This window comes from Bombyx mandarina, chromosome 19 (genome assembly GCF_030267445.1).
Source record: "Bombyx mandarina strain Sakado chromosome 19, ASM3026744v2".
In the NCBI taxonomy this organism is placed as follows: domain Eukaryota; kingdom Metazoa; phylum Arthropoda; class Insecta; order Lepidoptera; family Bombycidae; genus Bombyx; species Bombyx mandarina.
Genome location: NC_143225.1, coordinates 2,904,726 through 2,925,762, shown reverse-complemented (window position 1 = coordinate 2,925,762; position 21,037 = coordinate 2,904,726). Strand labels below are relative to the sequence as shown.

General features: G+C 38.4%; 3 protein-coding genes across 16 annotated transcripts in view; 1 reads left to right on the top strand and 2 right to left on the bottom strand.

Moving 5' to 3' along the window:
- Positions 1–21,037, top strand: part of Trpm (transient receptor potential cation channel, subfamily M) — a 274,349-nt gene that overhangs the window by 154,333 nt on the left and 98,979 nt on the right. For all 14 annotated transcript variants that reach the window (XM_089735227.1, XM_089735235.1, XM_089735236.1 and 11 more), the window contains 2 exons: positions 18,871–19,027; positions 19,661–19,874. In XM_089735227.1, coding sequence (XP_089591353.1) covers positions 18,871–19,027; positions 19,661–19,874 — 371 coding nt within the window. The remainder of the gene's footprint in view (positions 1–18,870; positions 19,028–19,660; positions 19,875–21,037) is intronic.
- LOC149500808 (uncharacterized) lies at positions 2,153–6,299 on the bottom strand. Its single transcript, XM_089735081.1, has 2 exons — positions 5,595–6,299; positions 2,153–2,363 (listed from the first exon to the last, which is right to left on the bottom strand). The coding sequence occupies exons 1-2, from the start codon at positions 6,270–6,272 to the stop codon at positions 2,349–2,351; spliced, it is 693 nt and encodes a 230-aa protein (XP_089591207.1). The 5' UTR covers positions 6,273–6,299; the 3' UTR covers positions 2,153–2,348.
- LOC149500807 (uncharacterized) lies at positions 9,091–18,651 on the bottom strand. Its single transcript, XM_089735480.1, has 6 exons — positions 17,806–18,651; positions 17,583–17,668; positions 17,003–17,112; positions 14,290–14,379; positions 10,748–10,826; positions 9,091–9,293 (listed from the first exon to the last, which is right to left on the bottom strand). Exons 1-6 carry the CDS (start codon positions 18,264–18,266, stop codon positions 9,091–9,093), a joined length of 1,029 nt encoding a protein of 342 aa, XP_089591606.1. The 5' UTR covers positions 18,267–18,651.

The window sequence follows — 21,037 nt, the reverse complement described above, 5'->3', positions numbered from 1 at the left end:
ATTGCAATAGATATTCGATCTTATGTTTCATGTGTTACGGTATTGTAACAACCCATAGACATAGCCCACTGAGTTTCACGCCGGATCTTCTTAGTGGGTCGCGTTTCCGATCCGGTGGTAGATCCTGCGAAGCACTGCTCTTGCTACACGACAAGAAGAAGCTGAGATAGCCTCTCAAGGCTATATTCATATATACATATATAATAGAAATTCTCGTGAAATTGGAGCTCTTTTATCAAAACCTTCACGGAAAGCAACACCCAAATTGGCTGTCATCGTGTATATTAGCTTGCGCAAACAAATGTCTGCCATCGTGTTGCACTTAGGCTGTCATTATTAACCTAATCGAGTATGAAATTCAATAACGTTACGTTGTTCTGGTTCATTTGATGATATTAAAGGGTGTTTCTTTTTGTTTGTTTTCTTTATATTGTCAATGTCGATTTAGAAACTTAAATAATATTCTTTTTTGACTCTCTCACTGAAATGCTGGGAATAAACTGTCACTTCATTGGACTTTTTAGTAGAACTCCATTAACAATTTTTATAATGAAAATAAATCTAAACTTTTTTTTATTACTTACATGGGGACGAGCTCACAGCCCACCTGCTTTTAAGTGGTTACTGAAGCCTATAGACATCTACAACGTAAATGCGCCACCCACCTTGAAATATAAGTTCCAAGGCCTCAAGTATAGTTACAACGGCTGCCCCACCTTTCAAATCGAAACGCATTGTTGCTTTACGGTAAAAAAAGGTAGGTGGTACCTACCCGTGCGGACTTACAAGAAGTCCTACCGCTAGTAAAACCACATAGATGACTAGTTTCAAAATTGGTTACAAAATAATAATTCAATTAAGGTTCATTTTCGTCCTTCATCGCTGCAAATCACGTTTCATTCTCGCAACTGTTTAACTTATTACGCGATGCATTTAATGTGCCCTCGGGTCATGCGACAAACGACCTTATTTATTTTATGTTAATTACCCTCTATAACAACCTCGGGTAACTAGTTGGTGGTGCTAATAAATTTGTTTCTTGAAATTCAAGAATTACTTCTAATGCTGTTTAATTTGATTAAAATAAAATAATTGGAGCTTTGTGCATTAGTGACAGCACGCGTATCGTTTATCGTTCGTATAATTGCTCTTGGTACTTTGAATAAGACTTTTTGAAGTCGTCGTGGCCTAAAGGATAAGACGTCCGGTGCATTCGTGTTCAGCGATGCACTGGTATTCGGATCCCAGGAGGGTACCAATTATTCTAATGAAATACGTACTCAACAATTGATGTTCACGATTGACTTCCACGGTGAAGGAATAACATCGTGTAATAATTATCAAACCCGCAAAATTATAATTTGCGTAATTACTGGTGGTAGGACTTCCTGTGAGTCCGCACGGGCAGGTACCACCGCCCTGCCTATTTCAGCCGTGAAGCAGTAATGCGTTTCGGTTTGAAGGGTTGTGAAGCAGCCGTTGTAACTATACTTGAGACCTTAGAACTTATACCTCAAGGTGGGTGGCGCATTTGCGTTGTAGATGTCTAAGGGCTCGAGTAACCACTTAACACCAAATGGGCTATGAGCTCGTCCGCCCATCCAAGCAATAAAAAAAAAAAAAATTTACTATTATGGTATGATTAACGGAATTGACATGCGAGGTGCTCCAAGAAATGATTGTATTCTTGAATTTAGCATAAGTTAGAACATTAAAAATAGCAGAACAAAGTCAAACAATGTGTAATCTTATCGCTTTGAACTATCTTTGCTAAGCAAAAATGTAAACAAAAAAATATTTGACAAATAAAGACATTAGTTTTCAAGTAATAAACAAAAACACGTTATACTCAATTCTTATTTAAATAGTTACGAGAGAAACTAAATCTAGCGTTCCGAAGACAGGTAATTCTTTTTACGAAAAACCCGGAAAAAATTGAAGTCAGATTTTATTGTTCAAATTACGGGCGAACGCCACAAAATATGAGTTCGTTGTTAATTAAAATCTTGCAGCCACATAAATCTCGTTATAGCTTTAAGCTCCGCTCCGTGCTTCGTGTGAGCTTCTTTAAGAAGCCACATTATTTGTGTCTCGGTCCCTGAGGCGTTGTTGCTTTATGTTGCAAATGATGTGACAATAAAAACCAGCAGCGTAACGACAAGTTCTTTTATTTGTGCGAAAATGCAGAAAGCAGGTAGAAATGGCTGGCACGGCTTGTTTTATTAACACTATCCCCCCTTCGTTGGCTTTGGCTGGCGGCGGTGGCGTTGGCTGTGGCGGAAGGGGGCGTGTTAATATGGCTTGGCGGCTTGGCTGGCGGCAGGGCATGACAGCTGACGTCACGTCCGTTACATTCGGCCATCCTGCAACAATTGCTCCCGCAATGGGGAACACACAAAAACATTTAGTTCTCAAATAAATCAATAAGGTCTTCAGTTTCGACCTGCTCATCGGAACTACTAGCGCTATCAGACACATGGGTTATACTTTTATAGGGCCTTAATGAATCTGTTGATACCAGGCCAGTGAAGTTTTTATAACTTCGTAAACCTTTTAGATATACTTCTAATTCGATACCAATTGTTACCTACTACTTTAGTTACTACATACGGACCTGAGTACAAATCGTCTAATTTGGTATTAATCCTAGCGGCGCTACTAACCAGTTGGCGCCTGTCTCTACGATACAAATATGCCTTTTCTTATAAACATGAGCTTTTTTTATATTAATGTTGTGTGTCATTATTGTACTCGCTTGTTTTATCCTAGCTGCAGCTATCTTACGCCGTGCGTCAACAGTTTCTGGTTCGCGACCAAGAAAACATCACATATTGACCTACCAGAGCGCGTAAAGATTAAATCACAAGGCTTGTAGCCGCTGTTACTTTTAATTGTGTTATTTGTGCCTCAAATGACGGAGTTTAAATTATTTGAAGTTTCACTAGGATCAGTTGCCCGCAACACATAAAATTATATGTTTAGTTTGTTCAACCTGGCCAATTAGCGCGCGGACAAGCAATACCGTTTAACGTATGCCTAAACTGTTTATCTTCTGATATATTTTTTTTAAAGTACCTACTCGTAAAAGCTTTCCCGTAGTCTGTCACCACGTAATTCGGGTATCTGGACAAACCCTATTAATATATTTTTCAATGCACGAATGGTCCCGATTGAATTTACAGTACGCGTTAGTTCAGCTATCACAAATTTAGACAACGCATCTTTCATTACGATCATGTACTGGTTGGTGCCCTTTAGATGTCCTACAGAAGGGCATCATGTTATCTTTTTGTACCATGCGCATAGTATCAGATGGTTTAGAGATCGGATATAGACAGTCTTCTTTTTTTTAACATAGTTATCCTTCTCATGTGTACAATAAAGACATGCTGCCACGTATTTCCTAATAAAGCGTGTCATTTTAAGAAACCAATATTGGCTTTTAATCAAAGCTAAACGATGATTTAGATCCACGTGACAAATGTCGTCATAGTGCATTTGTACAATTTTCCATTTAGCCGAAGGGACTGCGAGTCTATTTCCCTTAAAAAAATTTCGAACTAGTTCATAATTATCTTTAACATCAGCGCGACTTCGTCCGCGTGGAATATAGTTCACAAATAATGCTTTATTTTAGAACAAATTTGGTTAGCATAAAAAAACGTTATAGTGAGCCAACCTTAACATATAGATATATGCTATCGCGGACATTTTTTTTTAAAGGGGAACAATTCTGTCACATTATTTTAGCGAAACTTTAACCGCTTCTGCAGCGCAGGCACCGGAAGCTCTTAAAAGGGAAAATAACCCGATTTTGAAACATTTACTGGTACTTCGCTTGTATTGGCCTTAGCGTGACACAATGATGGTCTTAGCGGTCTTAGCGTTATATAGCCTATAACCTTTTATATAGCCTATAACCTTTCAATAAATGGGTTATTTAACACTGAAAGAATTTTTCAAATCGGACCAGCAGTTCTTGAGATTAGCGCGTTCAAACAAACTCTTCAGCTTTATAATGCTAGTATAGATTGCTTTATAATCGAACTAAGCTTTTCGTCCTGACATTGCACAGTACAGAATCAATTAGTAACTTTAAGATAATTTACGTTCATCATGTCAACAGGATGCCTATTAAGCGCGTCTACAAATGTTCCATACGTTCACCAGGTCTATACTCAACACTAATGTCATAATCTTCTTTCAAAACTCACCATCGCGCCATGCGTGGTATAATGCCGCGTTTGGTAAGCGTAGCACAAACCACAGTACAATCAGTTTCTACTATATCATGCTTACCTACTTCATAAACACGGAACCTACGTAGCGATTGTACGACCGCCAGGTTTTGAGCTCTTAACTATGATACACACTCTTCCTTCCTAGTAACCCGGCTAAAATACATAACAGGCCGCAGTGAGTTGTCAGTTTGTTTTTGTAATAGTATACAAGAAATTCCTAAGTTACACGCATCGGTTTGTATTTCTGTAAGAAGCATAGGATTATACAGAGCTAGCATAGGTTTGGAACATAAACTGTTTTTCAGTTGTTCGAAATTCGCGTTATGTTCACGGCCCCACACCCATGATTTATCTTTTTTTTTTTTTCTTAACACAGTTAATGGACGCGCAAGTAACATATAACCAATAAACTGTCGCACACTATGAGCATTATTTGGCACAGGAAACTGCGAAACGGCCGTCAATTTTTGTTGCACCCGGCTGTATACCGTCTGAAGATATTTTATGACCTAAACAAGTGACTTGTTTCTCCAAGAATGAGCATTTACTCATATTTAATTTGAAGTCTCCACCATAAAATTTCCCAAGTACTTTCTCAATAACTATTGAACCTGATTTTATATCAACCGAGGGTAGAGGTAAATCGTTTAAAATTGCTAGTATCTCGATTTGACCTACATTTATTTTTACTCAATTTCTTTTCTACCCACAGACTCAATTATTTTATTAATTAAACGCATTTAACCACCCCATCTTGAAGAATAATGTGGACAAAAAGAAGAAACGCATGAATACAGATGGCACATATGCTAAACCAAAAGGAGTTCTACTGTACTCGAAATAATGACCTTGCGGCGTAATGAAAGCAGTTGTGTGTCTGGCACAATGCTTAATTTATGGTAGCCCTGGTCTAAATCTAAACTCGTGAAGTACTGTTCGGTGGATACTTTTATATTTTACCATAGCGTTTAACGCACGATAATCAACGCATAGCCTACTGTCGCCGTTCTGTTTCTTAATAAGACCACTGGTGAAGCATGACTAGCTTGAGATTATTTTATAATGCCGGCATCTAAAAGTTAATTAGCTTTAGATTTAACTATCGTTTGTTCATTATGAGAAAGTAAAGGTGGCGATACACGGGCTGATCACTAGTAAGCTTAATTTGCATTTGGACTAAATTGGCAATACCTAAATCATGTGTATTCGTAGCAAAGCAATGCTTATACTGTATTTTTTAAATCTGAATGACCCTTGTTATTCAATGGCTCCTTTTAATTTTTATTTATTTCTACCCTCAAATCTCGAAATATTTGTAATGGCATGGCTAGGGCAAGTAGAAATGCAACACACCTGGCTGTTTGGCTGTGGCTCCTCGCAGCTGTTGGCCCTCGGCAGGACCTCGCCCGGCGGCCACATGATGGTCTCCGAGCTCATGTTGATGACTTTGACGTAGCTGTCTTCGCCGCGCAGCAGCGTCGCAGGCAGGGAGAAGGAAGCTCGTAGCCGTGAATCTCGTAGTGCCGCAGTGGAGTAACCACGTTGCTGCTCTTTTAGTTTCCCTCCACGTGAACCAGAATTATGGAAGGACAGGGCGGCAGGCGCTCTTGGTCCGACGACGTCGAAGTCCCTTTGATTTGATTGTTCCAGGTTCTTCATCCTGTAGCTCAAGTATCGCCTTGTGGACCTCCTTCTGAAGCAATTTTTCAACACCTTCCTCGCCAGTGGAATAGGAGCTTCATCTTCTTCAAACTTGTCAGAAGACCGAGAGATCTGAGCGTGTATATGACGTTGTTTCATTTCTTTATGCCACTTCTGATTGTTGCAAATGATGTGACAATAAAAACCAGCAGCGTAACGACAAGTTCTTTTATTTGTGCGAAAATGCAGAAAGCAGGTAGAAATGGCTGGCACGGCTTGTTTTATTAACACTATCCCCCCTTCGTTGGCTTTGGCTGGCGGCGGTGGCGTTGGCTGTGGCGGAAGGGGGCGTGTTAATATGGCTTGGCGGCTTGGCTGGCGGCAGGGCATGACAGCTGACGTCACGTCCGTTACATTTATTTTATTGGATTTTGTAGATTTTCAAGTTGCTTACTCAAGATTTGTCTGTGGCCTGACAACTGATAGAACTTTTGCTGGTGATAGTGAATTTGTGCGGTTTGGTTGTTTTATTGCTTAATGTGATTAGACAAGGTCATCACCCAGGTCGTGTCATATGTGTTCAACTTTTTATTTATTGCTTATATGGATGAACGTGCATTGTCGTAAATGCCACCACCCACCTCGAGACACGAGTTCTAAGGTCTAACTTTTAACAGTACAACGGTTACCCCTCCCTTCAAACCGAAACGCATTACTACTGCTTCACGGCAGAAATGCGCGGAGTGGTCGTACCTAACCACATATAAGAAAAATAAAAAAATGAACTATGTATAAAAAAAATTTTTATTTTAAGACACCGCATAAAGCATTTTATTTTGTGAATTCAATGTTTCATGTACAATTTGTCACCTACCCGCGTAGACTCACAAGATGTTACCACCAGTAAATACTGCCACCATCCAGTATCACTGCTGTCCCTTCATTGAATGGAACGTGTCATTGTATCATGGAAATAGGTTTTTTTTATTGCTTAGATGGGTGGACGAGCTCACAGTCCACCTGGTGTTAAGTGGTTACTGAAGCCCATAGACATCCACGACGTAAATGCGCCACCCACCTTGAGATATATGTTCTAAGGTCTCAAGTATAGTTACGACAGCTGCCCCACCCTTCAAACCGAAGCGCATTGCTGCTTCAGCGACAGAAATAAGCAGGGTGGTGGTACCTACCCGTGCGGACTCACAAGAGGTCCTACCACCAGTAAAAAAGTAGAGTACTTGTTGGAAACAGATCTGGTAACTGTGTTAAAAACTTTTAAATATCGTCTCAGTATGATAATAAATTAAAGCATAAAGTGTTATAAATACAAACACACCTTTTATTTATTTTAGTATTATTCAGCAACTTAATATCACAAACACGAGGTCTCGATTTTTCTATTATAATGTATAGGGAGATGGGTGAAAATTATTTTCACAAAAAAATATATATTTCTCATACGTCACCTGAAACAGATATTAATGCAGTTTAAAATTTACATATTATAGATAACAACTTCTCAAAAATAGCTTGTAGCTTTGTAAGTAAACATTAGTTTTAGTCCACTGAAGCTTCAACGAAAACACAACAAAAGCTTAACTGTTTGAACGCTTCGAAGTACAACTGACGTTTTTGAATGAACTAGAGGTACCGTAGTAGTCGAAATTCGTCTATAATTAATTGGAATTGTAAGTTTGTACACTATTATGATTGTGTTTTATACTTCTATAGTCACAAATTTCGCCAAGACTACACTATAAAAAATATTAACAAAGACAAACAATATTTAATCTATTCTCAATTTGACAACAGACGCCAAGAACAAAAGTTTGACAATAAATAGTATGCATGCGTGTGTGCGTCAAATACATGGTATGTAGTGTGTGTAATGTTTTCTTTATTGATTTAATGTATCTTTTAAGCATTATTTTAAAAAAATATTAGCATTGTGCACTTCTTCTCTATATTCTCTATAAGTGTGGAAAATTTTATACTCCTCCGTACGCGCAATTTTCGTGAAAAGGGATACAAAGTTTTTGCTTCACGTATTAATATATATATATATTTTATTATCTCATGGTCAAACTTTACCACAACTATATCCTATGAAGTCACAAGATGATTTACCAAAAATCAGTAATAGTATTATCGATACGAGCAAAACTGTAGGCGGAAAACGAATATCTTATCGAGAGGTGAAATGTTAATTGGTTGAAGCGACATTTCGGTTAATATGCGACATTTATCATTGCAATTAAAGGTTCGTTTTATTTGGTATTAAACAATTTATATCAACAATTCTATAATTTCACATAATGAACTTCAATTAAGTTTAATCCAATGAAATAGCTGAAGAAGTTTTTTTTTGTTATGATATTTTTTCCAAATTTTAAACTTTAAATGGCTCTCATGTAAAGTTGTAAAAATGCCGCTTAAATCCTTGTCGAACTCGTCGAGTTCGACGGGCGAACTAACCCATAGACACAGCCCACTGAGTTTCTCGCCGGGTCTTCTCGGTTGGTCGCAATTCCGATCTGATGGGAGATTCTGCGAAGCACTACTCTTGCTGGAGTTAGTGTTAGCAAATTCTCTCAGGTTGAGCCCGTGAGCTCATTAACCCGTCTGGGCATAGCTGGGATAGCCTCATAGGCTACTAGAGAATAGGAAGGGAGAAAAAAAAAGTGGCTTAAACCAAATAGGTTTTCACCTCTCGACCAATATAACCTAAGGATAATTGACCTCAGGCAGGCTGCCGGTCGTAGAACTCTTGCCAAATCTCTATGCATCATACTAAGAAGACACGGTGCGCCAAACCCACATAATAAGAGATAAGGACAAGAAGAAAGTGTCTTAGTTTGGTACTAATATGTCTAGTATCAATAATACAGCAGAAAATCGTGGAAGCTAGTTATTTTCTGTTGTTTTTAACCCGTGGACTGCCGTGTAGGTCACCGGTGCCCTACGCGGCGCACTGATGTAATTATGTCGAAGTCGAAAAAAAAAGTGCCTGGATTGCCTGACTTTGTTTTCTTTTGTTTGCCAATGTTATGTTTTAGTTTTTTATTCGGTCTTTTAGAAATAGATTCATTCTCAGTATCTGCGGATTCGTCTTTCCCGGAGCCTAGTAGATATTCCGGCTCTTTAGTTAGAAGATCGAAGAGAGAAATCTACATAGTTACATCAGAGCGCCGCGTAGGCCACTGATGACTTACACGGGAGTCAACGTGTTAAAGAAATACGAAACCCAAGCCTCGTTTGTATGAAAAAAAACCTTACTCCTCTTGTTGGAAAACGGTTTCATTGTGTCCATGTAGATTTTCCAAAACAACGAAACATGATTCTGTGTCAACTTCGTATCTTCAAGTTCGCTATTGAGACACCAACAATCGATTCCTATTAAACTGACAATACCTGTAATCAAAATTTTTTGGAACGAAGTTCCTTATCGCGCGTTGCGAAAGGGGGCTAGACGGAAAAAATTCTTACGAAAAGTTGTCACGACACTTTTTAGATCCGTCATTCTGACCAATCAACGTGTAGGCGCTTATCGCGTGACATTGCTCGTATCCGATTGGTCCGCGTAATGAGTACAGTTTCTCGAGATAGCGTTTCAACAATAGTAATTTAGTTCATAGTATTGTTTTTTTCTTCTTCGTAATGCCGTAATTTATTATTATAACTTTGAAAAAAAATTACAATTCCTTCACTAATTAATCGAAAGGAACTTCGTTCCATCCGGGTGTCCCTTGACACCACTGAAGTTTTTTTTTTTTTTTAATTTATTACTTAAAAGGATCTTCAACACGTTTAAGTAATAAATAAAAAAAAAAAAAATTAAATGAAAAACTCTCGACAGCAGACATGAATCTTGAAGCAAACGTTAGATTCATTCTAAAAGCAAAATATTTTTACGTTATTTTGAGTATACTACAAATAATTTAATATTGACAAAACTAGTTGTTTGTACACCATAAAATGCTCCTGGAATATAAATAATAAATAGATACATATTACGTATTTTTACGATCAACTGTATTAGGAAGGGATCTATATACTAGGGAGAACTGACGTAGAAGTCGGTTCATTCAGGCGCCAATCACGTAGCCAATCGACTTTATATCAATTTTTACAAGCTTGTATTATTGGTACTTTCGTTATTTGCCTTACGTTGAGAAATGGTTTGAATGATCCCGAATTGTGCGATTAGTGGAGCCTTTTTTTTATTGCTTGGAATAGTTGGACGAGCTCACAGCCCACCTGGTGTTAAGTGGTTACTGGAGCCCATAGACATCTACAGCGTAAGTGCGCCACCCAACTTGAGATATAAGTTCTAAGATCTCAGTATAGTTACAACGGCTGCCCCACCCTTCTTCAAACCGAAACGTATTATTGCTTCACGGCAGAAATAGACAGGGGAATATCAATGGGATCTAAATGATAACTATTACCGTCTTCGTTACCCTATCCTATTATCAGGAGTGGGCTCGATAAGTTTCTATCTTTCATATCGTATGGTTTTCAGTAATGGGTGCACAAAAGACCACAATCTTATTTCTATTCACACAATCGGATAAGAGTGCATCGGGTATCTTATTCTTTAGAACCCCGACGACTTCAACTTTGACTCCATCCTTTTTGTCATAAGCCTAGATGAGCAAACCGAGCAGTTATCAGGGTCCATAGGTACACTATGAAGTGAACTTGATATTTCAGGTGAGGTCCACTGACTTCCGCTGCTATTAACAGACTAACAACGCATAAATTAACCCTTCGTGTCTATGTTTGTCTATATACGTGTGGACTCTAAACCTCAAATAGGTAATGGAACCTCAAACTTAAATGTTCAACTCAAATCGATAGTTTACCAGCAAGAGCGGCGACCCTCAATTTTTCCTTTAATTCCTTCAATAGCTGTCCCATATCACGGTTCACAGGATAATTGTGCTGTGCAGAAAGAAATACCCCTATAATTTTCGTTTTTTCTCCTACCGATGCCGAAAGTTCGGTTTTCGTCCCGCTGTACAGGGAAGAAAGTCTAACTTTTCACCCCTGGGTACTGACAAGTGCGCATGCGCGTTAGTGTCTACGTCTGCTCTCACGCAGCTAAAATTCTCCGCCATTGTTGTGCTCGAGTAATTTGCAATATTGTGTTTAGTGTAAAAGTGAAATAAACAAAACGCAATAAAATTTAATAGTGAAGTATTAAACAAAGTTGAGTTCATCGGACAGTTCTTATTCAATTAGTAGTAGTTTATTTAAAAAATTAAAAACAGTTAAATTGATTTTTTTTATGAGTGGGGGCTCGGGTGGCAAACACGCACAATGTAGGTACTATTTATTGCCCGTGTAGGCAGACAAGCATACGGCCCACCTGATGGTAAGTGGTTACCGTCGCCCATCGACTTTATCAATGCCAGGGGCAGAGCCAAGCCGCTGCCTACCAATAAGTACTCTCCACAAGCCTCGTTTGAAGAAGGATATGCCATAGCGCTCGGGAAAAACCGTGGAGGGGAGCTCCAAGGCCGGATCATAACGGGATATTAACTGGATCCTAGCCGTTATATACTAAATCATATATGTAATGTACTAATATAGTTAGTATAGTATGATATAAAAGATCTGCAAACTAGATTGTCTTCGTATGTTACAAATTGCTGTCGAAATGTAAAATAATAGCAATTTAAACCGATTTTCCGTCAGAATCACGAAGCTCACCTCCTCTGAATCTGTGCGACCATTAATCTCAATGTTGCAGGACGGTGCCAATTTATCTCGAATGTCAACGTTGACTCAGCATAAATCACAAAGTTAATAAGACTCTGGGATTAATTTATGTTGGATTGACGATTATTGAATTTCTCTAGGTTTTCTTTCCTATTAAAAAAAAAACTAGGAAACCGCTATGACTCGATAAAATCAATTGCTACAGAAATAACTCACGCTTTCATGGACAGTTTTCTCCTGTACTAACATTAACTAGAGGTCCCCTGGTAGTCGAAATTCGACTATAATTATTTGAAATTATGTATAATTTTGAACATTATTATGATTCTATTGCCAAAGACTTATTATTCTTCTATAATCACAGATTCCGCCAAAACTACATTATAGACAAATAATATTAAAAGGCAAACAATATTAATCTATTCTCAATTTAACCACAGATTATAAGCAATAAGAAAAGTTTGACAATATAAATCAAAAATAGTATGCATGCGTATGTGTCAAATAGATGGTAGTGTGTGTAATTGTTTTTTTATTGATTTCATGTATTTTTTACGCATCATTTTAAAAAAATTTAGCATTCTGCACTTCTTCTCTATACTGTCTATGAGTGTGAGAAATTTCATACTCCTCCGTCCGCGCGATTTTCGTAAAAAGGGATACAATGTTTTTGCTTCACGTATTATACTAACATTATTAATATAATTTAACTTCTAAAACATTTGCTCGTGTAAAATTACATTAAAATTTGATAACTGAAATGAAATTGCATTACGGAACACGGAGTCGAAAGCACTTTAAATAATTTTAACTACAAACGAACTAAAGTTACGTTCTGGCTAAGTTTACGTTGACTGTTCTTTGTTTTGCTGTTACCAATTGAATCTTCGTGTTGCGAATCACTTTTTGGATTGCCTTTACAGCGACTTAGAAATTACAATGTGCTTCGAGTTGTCATGAAAAACGCGGGGACTTTTGATTTTGAGCGTTTATTGCAAAAAAAAAGTAACATTTTGTGTTTATATTCTAAATACACATATGTATGTGTATGTATATGTATGTCTATATGCATATATATGTATGTATATGTGTATGTATATACTGGATTGGTACACTCGTAAAGCGATAAGACTGCCAATTGTAATTTTTTTGTGTTTAATGTATCGCATTGCTTATTTAGGTTTTGGTATACAATAAAGAATACTCTCTCTCTCTCTCATCCTCTATTTATTTATTTATTTCAGAGTTTGCAGCCATATTACATATATATACATATCTATAAATATCCTTCGTGTTTTATTCATTTTTTCTCTCCCTACCTTGTAGCTGGTAGTTTAAGAGGCTATTTCAGTTACGCCCGGACGTGTGGTGAGCTCACGTATTCAACCTAAGAGAATTTGCTAACACTAGCCCTAGCAAGAGTTGTGCTTCGCAGAATCTACCACCGGATCGGAATCGCGACCCACAGAAGATCCGGCGAGAAACTCAGTGGGCTAAATTTAGACGTTTTAATAGACATTATACGAGTCACTATGATCTGTGTAGATGCATTCAATTGCAGACGTTAGCCTGTACACGCGTCTTAAAACCGAAATTTAAAAACTTTTTGGATAAATTGTAACAATCTTGACTGTTATGATTAACACTTAATAAAAAAAATTACGTGTGGCACTCGGGGAATGCCGCGGTAAAGCTATTGCATATCATTTTTTATCAACTTATGCAATTATAATTAGACAATAATAATTTAATGTTAAAACAATAATAAAATAAGACCACACTATATTTATAAACATTAACAAAAGCAAAACATTAACTGTCCCTTTCACACTCATAAGCTAGACCGCGTGAGAGAGAGATGGGCAGACTTTTCATGATGCGCATGCAGTGCGACATCACGCGGCACGCTTATTCACAAACACTACACAAGCGCAACGTGTGAATGTGTTGAACGCGAGCTACATGGTAGGCTTAGTGGGGGTTTTAGGTATTATTTTCGTTACGGAATTTCTTGATTCGGTCGCCGCGCTCAAAGCCCGCTATAAAAGTTATGCAACAGCTTAAAAAAAAAACAATACCGAATTATATCTAAATCATTCTCGAACACACTCAAAAAAGTCGTGTCGGTTAGGATGAATTTAGTCACATACACACGCACAGAAAATATATTTTTTTTACAATTTATTGTATTCTATAATTCATAACATTTACAATGATGTTTTTATAATCATAATTGAACAACTATTATAAATAATATAGATGAATAAATCGATTTATGCGAGTTTATAATGTTATCGTGACTGGAATCGCCAAGTCTACCCGATATGATATGATTCCAAGCCCTTTTTTTTCCCTACCTATGCTGATAGCCTTGAGAGGCTATTTCAGCTTCTAGGTAGGTGTGTAGGTGAGCTCACGGGGCTCAAACCGGAGTGTTGCTAACACTGACCCTAGCGAGAGTAGTGCTTCGCAGAATCTACCACCGGATCGGAAACGCGACCCACTGAGAAGATCCGGCGAGAAACTCAGTGGGCTGTGTCTATGGGTTAATTCGCTCGTCGAGCCCTTCGTCGCGAGCGACGGGTTCGACGAGGACGGTGACCGGTGTTTGTGGTTTCCAAGCCTAATGTTCCAAACAAATATGATTCCAATATATACTATATATAATCTGATGAGTACTTACAGCCATATATTTTAGTATGGAGACTGTGACGACCGCGTGTTTCCATTTCGTCAATCTCTCCAAACTATCAAATATCATTTGCGGAGATATCTATTGATAAACAAAGGTAAAATTTCAATTGCCGTTCTCATAGCTTTTAATTTTAATCGGCAAAGAAGCGCATAGGCCGCTAGAGCTCTTGGACATCATCCACCCACACTGAGACCCACATTGAGAATTGAAATCGAAATTTTATTTGAATTTTTATAAATACCGTCTTAATTTTCAAATGTATGACTGCTTCGCGGTATATATCGGCAGGACGATAGTATCTATCCGAATGGCCTCACATGCCTATCAGTATCGGTTATGTTCTTCATATATTTCGCAATAGTCATAACATAGCGTGGTAGGCAGCGGCTTGGCTCTGCCCCTGGCATTGCTGAAGTCCATGGGCGACGGTAACCACTCACCATCAGGTGGGCCGTATGCCCGTCTGCCTACAAAGGCAATAAAAAAAAAAAAAAAAAAAAAACGGGATTCACTAGTATGTACACTAAATCGTCTAAACAAAAACAGGACTTTATTTTTATAATTTAATTATAATTAACTATCTGTTTGTTTGTATTTTTATTCAGACAAAAAAATACCAACTCGATTTTCAATGAATATTTTATTTTTTTAAATTCTATAATTAAGTACGTTTAAAATTTAGGTCAAATATCTGGCTATAAAGACAGTAATAGATAACAAGGTAGTCGTAACGTAAATCGCCATGGGCAGAATATTCATAATACAGGGTGGCCCATAAGTCCTTTGAAAAGTAAAATTTGAATAAAACGAACAGGGCGCGCGTGAGCGGTGCAGGGGAAGCGTGGGGAGTAACTTCGGTTTCTGGGAATTTAGTCGCGATGGAGCGTTTTACCGGAGCGGACCGTGCGTTTTGTGTGCGCGAGTTTTATAAAAACGACAATTCGGCAACCGTTGCGCGGCGTAAATTTCGAGAACACAAAGGTTTACACAACTTTGACGACACTCCAACTCTTCAAACGATTAAGAACTGGGTTGCTAAGTTCGAGGAGACCGGTTCGACGTTAGATAAACCGCGGTTGGGTCGCCCAAGGACGTCACGTACGGAACAAAACATAGACACAGTGACACAGTCTATTCGCGAAAATCCGACACAGTCAACTCGTAAGCGATATGTGGCTATGATCGAAGAGTTTTTCATACCAGAATTGCAAAACTTTTCAGGCTTTAATGCCAGGACGTGGTTTCAACAGGATGGGGCCACTTCTCACACCTCTAACACTGCTATGCCCGTTATCCGTCAACTTTTTCCTGGCAAAGTTATCTGTAAGAGAGGAGACATTTCCTGGCCTCCACGTAGTCCAGATCTGACCCCGATGGATTTTTTTTTGTGGGGCTACCTTAAGGCTAAAGTATACGACACAAATCCGCGGTCAATTGAGGCCCTAAAAGAAAACATCCGCAGAGAAATGACAAGCATTTCAGCAGTGACGTGCCGCGCAGTCATCGACAATTTTAGACGTCGTTTGCAAGAGTGCCGTGATCGCAACGGATTACATTTAGGAGATGTTATTTTCAAAAAATAATTCCCGTTTTTTAAGCTTTTTATGTAAATAAAAATTTAATTCATAATGTAATTAGTTTTATTTTAATAATTTTTTTTCATATCAAAGGACTTATGGGCCACCCTGTATTAATGCAAAGCTAACAACCGCGCGAAATACCGAATGATCTCTAAAACTGAATATCGATTTGCATCGCATACTTTCTAAACATGAAATATTTAATTTACAAAATAAAATGCTTTATTAAGATTCCCTCACGTCTATACACTTTCTTCGTTTCTATTTTGTAAATCCAATAATGCGGAACGCGCCAAAACGAAGGATGAAATTGCAAAATAATTTTATACGCAGTCTTAAAGCAAACATTTTTTCATCTATACTTCTATTATAAAGCTGAAGAGTTTATTTGTTTGAACGCGCTAATCTCAGGAACTACTGGTCCGATTTGAATAATTCTTTCAGTGTTAGATAGCAGATTTATCGAGGAAGGCTATAGGCTATATAACATCACGCTAAGATCAATACAAGCGGAACACCAATAAAGAATGTTTCAAAATCGGGTTTTTTTTCCCTTTCGAGAGCTTCCGCCGCGTGCGCTGCAGAAACGATTAAAGTTTCGCTAAAATAATGTATGACAGAATTGTTCCCCTTTAAAAGATCTAAAAAAAAAGTCCGCGACAGCATATGTCTATACTATGGTTGGCTCACTATAACGTTTTTTATGCTGACCAAATTTGTTCTAAAATAAAGCATTATTTGTGAACTATTCCACGCGGACGAAGTCGCGGGCAAAAGATAGTCTATACTTATACTTATACTTATAATATTATATAATATAATAATATTATAAAGAGGAAAGATTTGTTTGTTTGTTTGTTTCGAATAGGCTCCGAAACTACTGGACCGATTTGAAAAATTCTTTTTCCATTAGAAGCCGACATTGTCCCGATGAACATAGGCTACTTTTTTTAAAAATTTTTAAATTTTATTTTTTTGGTTTCATGTGTGTTTTAATGTTTCCGAAGCGAAGCGAGGGCGGGTCGCTAGTTTTATTATACATCCCATAGTACAATATTTTATTCTACTGATGCGTGGAGCATCTTGTAGGTATGTGGGCACAAAATACTTTCACAAATTACCTCAGTAAAATTTCTAGAACATTCTGCATTCGGAAGTCTTGAAGGAATGCCGCTGTATTTAACGAACAACGGTGATAGCATCTCATATCTAGATCCGGCCTGTATTCCCTCTGAAAATATCTTAAAACAGATGCTAGAGGAACCACTTTGCTTAATATGTAAGTCCTACTGGAGTTAATTGGTCCCTTCATCTAAAGGCAAGGTTCGGATGAGATAAAACTAGAAAGCACTAGCTATCAGGTGGCAGGGCGTCCTGTGAGCCGGCAGACGGACCGTGAGGTCATTCGCCTAACCATGTTATAAATATATTCCTAATTCCTTCTCCATCTCCTTCATCTCAATTACAAGCGACAGGACAATTTGCAAGGTTCCACAGGTTTTTTTTATTGCCCTTATAGGCAGACGAGCATATGGCCCTCTCCACAAGGTGGATAATAGATTTCGGTTTTAATGATAGAACGGGCTTCAACGCAGTGTAAAAACATGGTAGGATGAACTTAGTAGAGACGGCTAGGCTGCAGTGATCTCCTAATAACACGTGTGGCGTAGATCCTAACGTAAAATAGTTAAAAACGCCTACCGGAAACACGGTTTCTCTTTCCTTTCTTGGTAATCCTCTTCTTTACTTCTTTTTTAAACCTCACCCTTTTCTTTTTCTTATTGTATCTGATAAAAATGCAACCAAATTCAAACCTAACTGGAATAGCAGCTAAGGCTCAAGAATGGGGCGGGAGTAGTACTACATCAAAATAAAACAAAGTTAACAATTAAACTCTTTAATGAAACATTTCACACGGGACTACCTTCTGAGGCAACAACGATGTCCACAAAACTTGCAGCCAGGGCTCCTTGACCTTCGGCTTCCCGGCGACAATCTCGTGAAAATGGTCGAGACAGACAGGTCCCTCTTCCTGGTCACCTTTGGCCTTCGCTTTTGAACTCTATGCACCAGCTGACGTCTCGTCTCGGAACGCTTTCTCTTATTCACTTTGCCGTGACGATGCTTCTCCGGCCGTGATCTTCTCCGGCTCTTCCGATCTACTGTCTTCATTTCTTTTTTTCCTATTGGCTTCGGTACGTCAGCCCGTACGCGGGCCATATCGAGCCCGCTGACTCCGGAATATGAAGTCAAAGACCACGAGCATTCAGAGCCTGGATCGTTGGGATTTTTTTCGCGCGTGTCGTGATCCGAGTTCTCATTTTGGCTGTCCTTTTTACTGGTGTTGGGTTCAGCCTCTTTGTTACTCTCGTCGCCCATTCCCATTCTTTTTAAAATGTAACTAATAATTTTGCAATGTTTGAAATTCAAATATCAGTAAATAAAAAGAAAATTACTTCCAAAAATTCTCGGAAAGAAAAAACTAAAAAGAGTCAATGTAGACATTTAATTTTGCTTGTTCTGTCAAAAAATTTTGCTGTCACAGTTTAGTTTTTTCGTCGAAGAAGTTTCCGTGACGCGAATGATGGATTTCTATGTTCACGCATAAAAAAGAAAAATTCCATATTTCAATTGAAAATATTCGAGGCATTAGAGGGTTTTACAAAATCTCTGTTTAGTTTATAATCTAGAAAGCACTTTTAGGTGTCATGACTATACCTATAAATATGCTCTTTGTGTTCACTTGCGCTAGAGGACACATTAATTGTGAAAGAAGAAGAGAAGAAAGAGAAAAAGAAAGAAGTAGTAAACCCTAATTAAAATGGGCACAATCGGACCGAAAATACGTGATTGTACAATTTGTTTACTTTAACACTAATATGTATTTTTAACAGCACTTCAGCCAAGCTTAAAAGTGTGGTTAAAACACACGTCTGTAGCACTGAAATTTGCGTTTACACCAGAAAATGATGCATCTCGTCTTCCCCAGGTGCTGGTGCGGCCTTAGCAGAACAGCTCATGGCGCCAACATCGTCACCGCTAACCCTGGAGAGGCGTGGGTACCAGCCCGGCACACGCAAGCCGGCCCTACGGACGCTTACGGGACAGTCGAGTTTCAGGGCGGACCACATCCAACTAAAGCCCAGGTAACAATTGCTCATAGATGACCGGATTTTTCCACCTATAGCGGTTAGTTACCGCCATTTTATCAATTTAATGATGACAAACCTACAAACCCTAACGATAAGTGGTTGCAATCTTCACACGACATGGCGGGTTTTTTTTTTATTGCCCTTCTAGGCATACGTGCATACGGCTCACCTCATAGTGCGTGGTTACCGTCGCCCATGGACTTCAGCAATGCCAGCGACAAAGTCAAGCCGCTGCCTATCGCATATCGGTATCACTCAAGTCTTTTTCAATAACGTTTAAAAAAGAACATGTCTTGCGCTTCAAGAAATAGGGCTGAGTACAGATATTTCTAGAGCTGGATGATTGTGTTATTTGGGAAAGCACTAATGAACCGTGATCAGGTTGCGGGTGGTGCGATGAAAAAAATGGTACCGAGATCACCTTAAGCGATAAATAACACTGTTAGATTAGTAACACAGAGCCACCTATAATTTCTCAATCCCATATAACTTCAGCATGAATATAAGGCTGAAATGCAACAGTACCAATGCTGACTAACTAGTATTAAGCAGTTACTGCTTTGCTAGTTTCACTATTTAATTATGTATATTTAGATAAAAGATATGAAACTATCTTATTTTTTACAGTACGTGCGGCTATCTCACGACACCAGGCCTGAGTTAATAGTCCAACTTTTGACCAGAGAGTGGGCTCTGGACAGGCCAAAACTCCTCATCACTATACAAGGAGGCAAAGCAAACTTCGATCTACAGCCCAAACTCAAGAAAGTGCTCAGAAAAGGTCTGCTCAAAGCCGCTAAAACAACCGGGGCGTGGATATTCACCGGCGGCACTAATACGGGTACGTAGAAACTGTCAGTTATAGCGTGTGTCAGTTATGTCACCTGTCACTTGTTCAGATAAGTTTTTTAAGCTATTACATAGCTTTTATCGCAGGCTTTGAGCGCAGCGACCAAATCAAAACATTCCGTAACGAAAATAAAACCTAACACCCCTACTCCACCTACCATGTAGCTCGCGTTCAACACATTCACACGTTGCGCTTGTGTAGTGTTTGTGGATAAGCGCGCGGCGTGATGTCGCACTGCATGCGCATCATGAAAAGTCTGCCCATCTCTCTCTCGCTCGGTCTAGCTTATGAGTGTGAAGGGGACAGTTAATGTTTTGCTTTTATTAATGTTTATAAATATAGCGTGGTCTAATTTTATAATTGTTTTATTATTAAATTATTATTGTCTAATGATAATTGCATAAGTTGATAAAAAATGCTATGCAATAGCTTTACCGCGGCAGTCCCCGAGTGCCACACGTGTTTTTTGTACTGTTAATTTCGGTGCCAAAGGATTTTAATGATATGGTAACTATATATGGACGCTATCTTTTCGAGCAACTGCTAATATGACTATGACTTCTCTTTTGTTCCTACCTAATTATCTCATAGCCTTGAGAGGTTTTGTGGTTTAACTGAAATGTTAGGCAAGATCTCGGGGCTTAGCCATTTGCCATAGGAGCGCTTCGCTGAATCTATGACCAGATCGGAATGGCGACCCACTGAGAAGATCCAGTGGGAAACTCTGTAAATTTGTCCTTTCCTTATCTCTATTTAACTCCTATTTTGAGTTATTTTAGCAAGGTGAATTATGTTCACAAGGTTCTGCACTATCACGGCTATTTCTAATAAAACTTTCGATTTCAATCTGTGGTAAAGTTAAATATTTAGCCTAAAATAAAATTGCCCGCTAAATTTTCTTTCATTAACGTCTAAATTATTTCATTATAGATGAAAGTCAAAATGAATATTAATAAAACAATTTAGTTCAAAGTAAAATAGAGTTAGTTAGTTATCCGGAACAAACATTATTTCCTTTAGTAATATTTCTTGTAACGAATTAATTTATTGAAATTAATTATCTTTGTATTATTGATCTGGACACATTATTTTTATCGTCTTCTTGTTTCGGCCGCGTCGATGGCAGCGACATACATACATACATATATCAATAC

Excerpts from the sequence above, each read along its gene's own strand:
- LOC149500807 (XM_089735480.1), bottom strand. The coding sequence starts at position 18,266 with ATGGGAATGGGCGACGAGAGTAACAAAGAGGCTGAACCCAACACCAGT. Across the intron at positions 17,113-17,582 it reads AAAGAGAAACCGTGTTTCCG|AGGGAATACAGGCCGGATCT; the intron begins GTAGGCGTTTTT and ends AGATATTTTCAG. Across the intron at positions 9,294-10,747 it reads GAGGGTCGCCGCTCTTGCTG|GTATTGTCAGTTTAATAGGA; the intron begins GTAAACTATCGA and ends TTTTGATTACAG.
- LOC149500808 (XM_089735081.1), bottom strand. The coding sequence starts at position 6,272 with ATGCCCTGCCGCCAGCCAAGCCGCCAAGCCATATTAACACGCCCCCTT.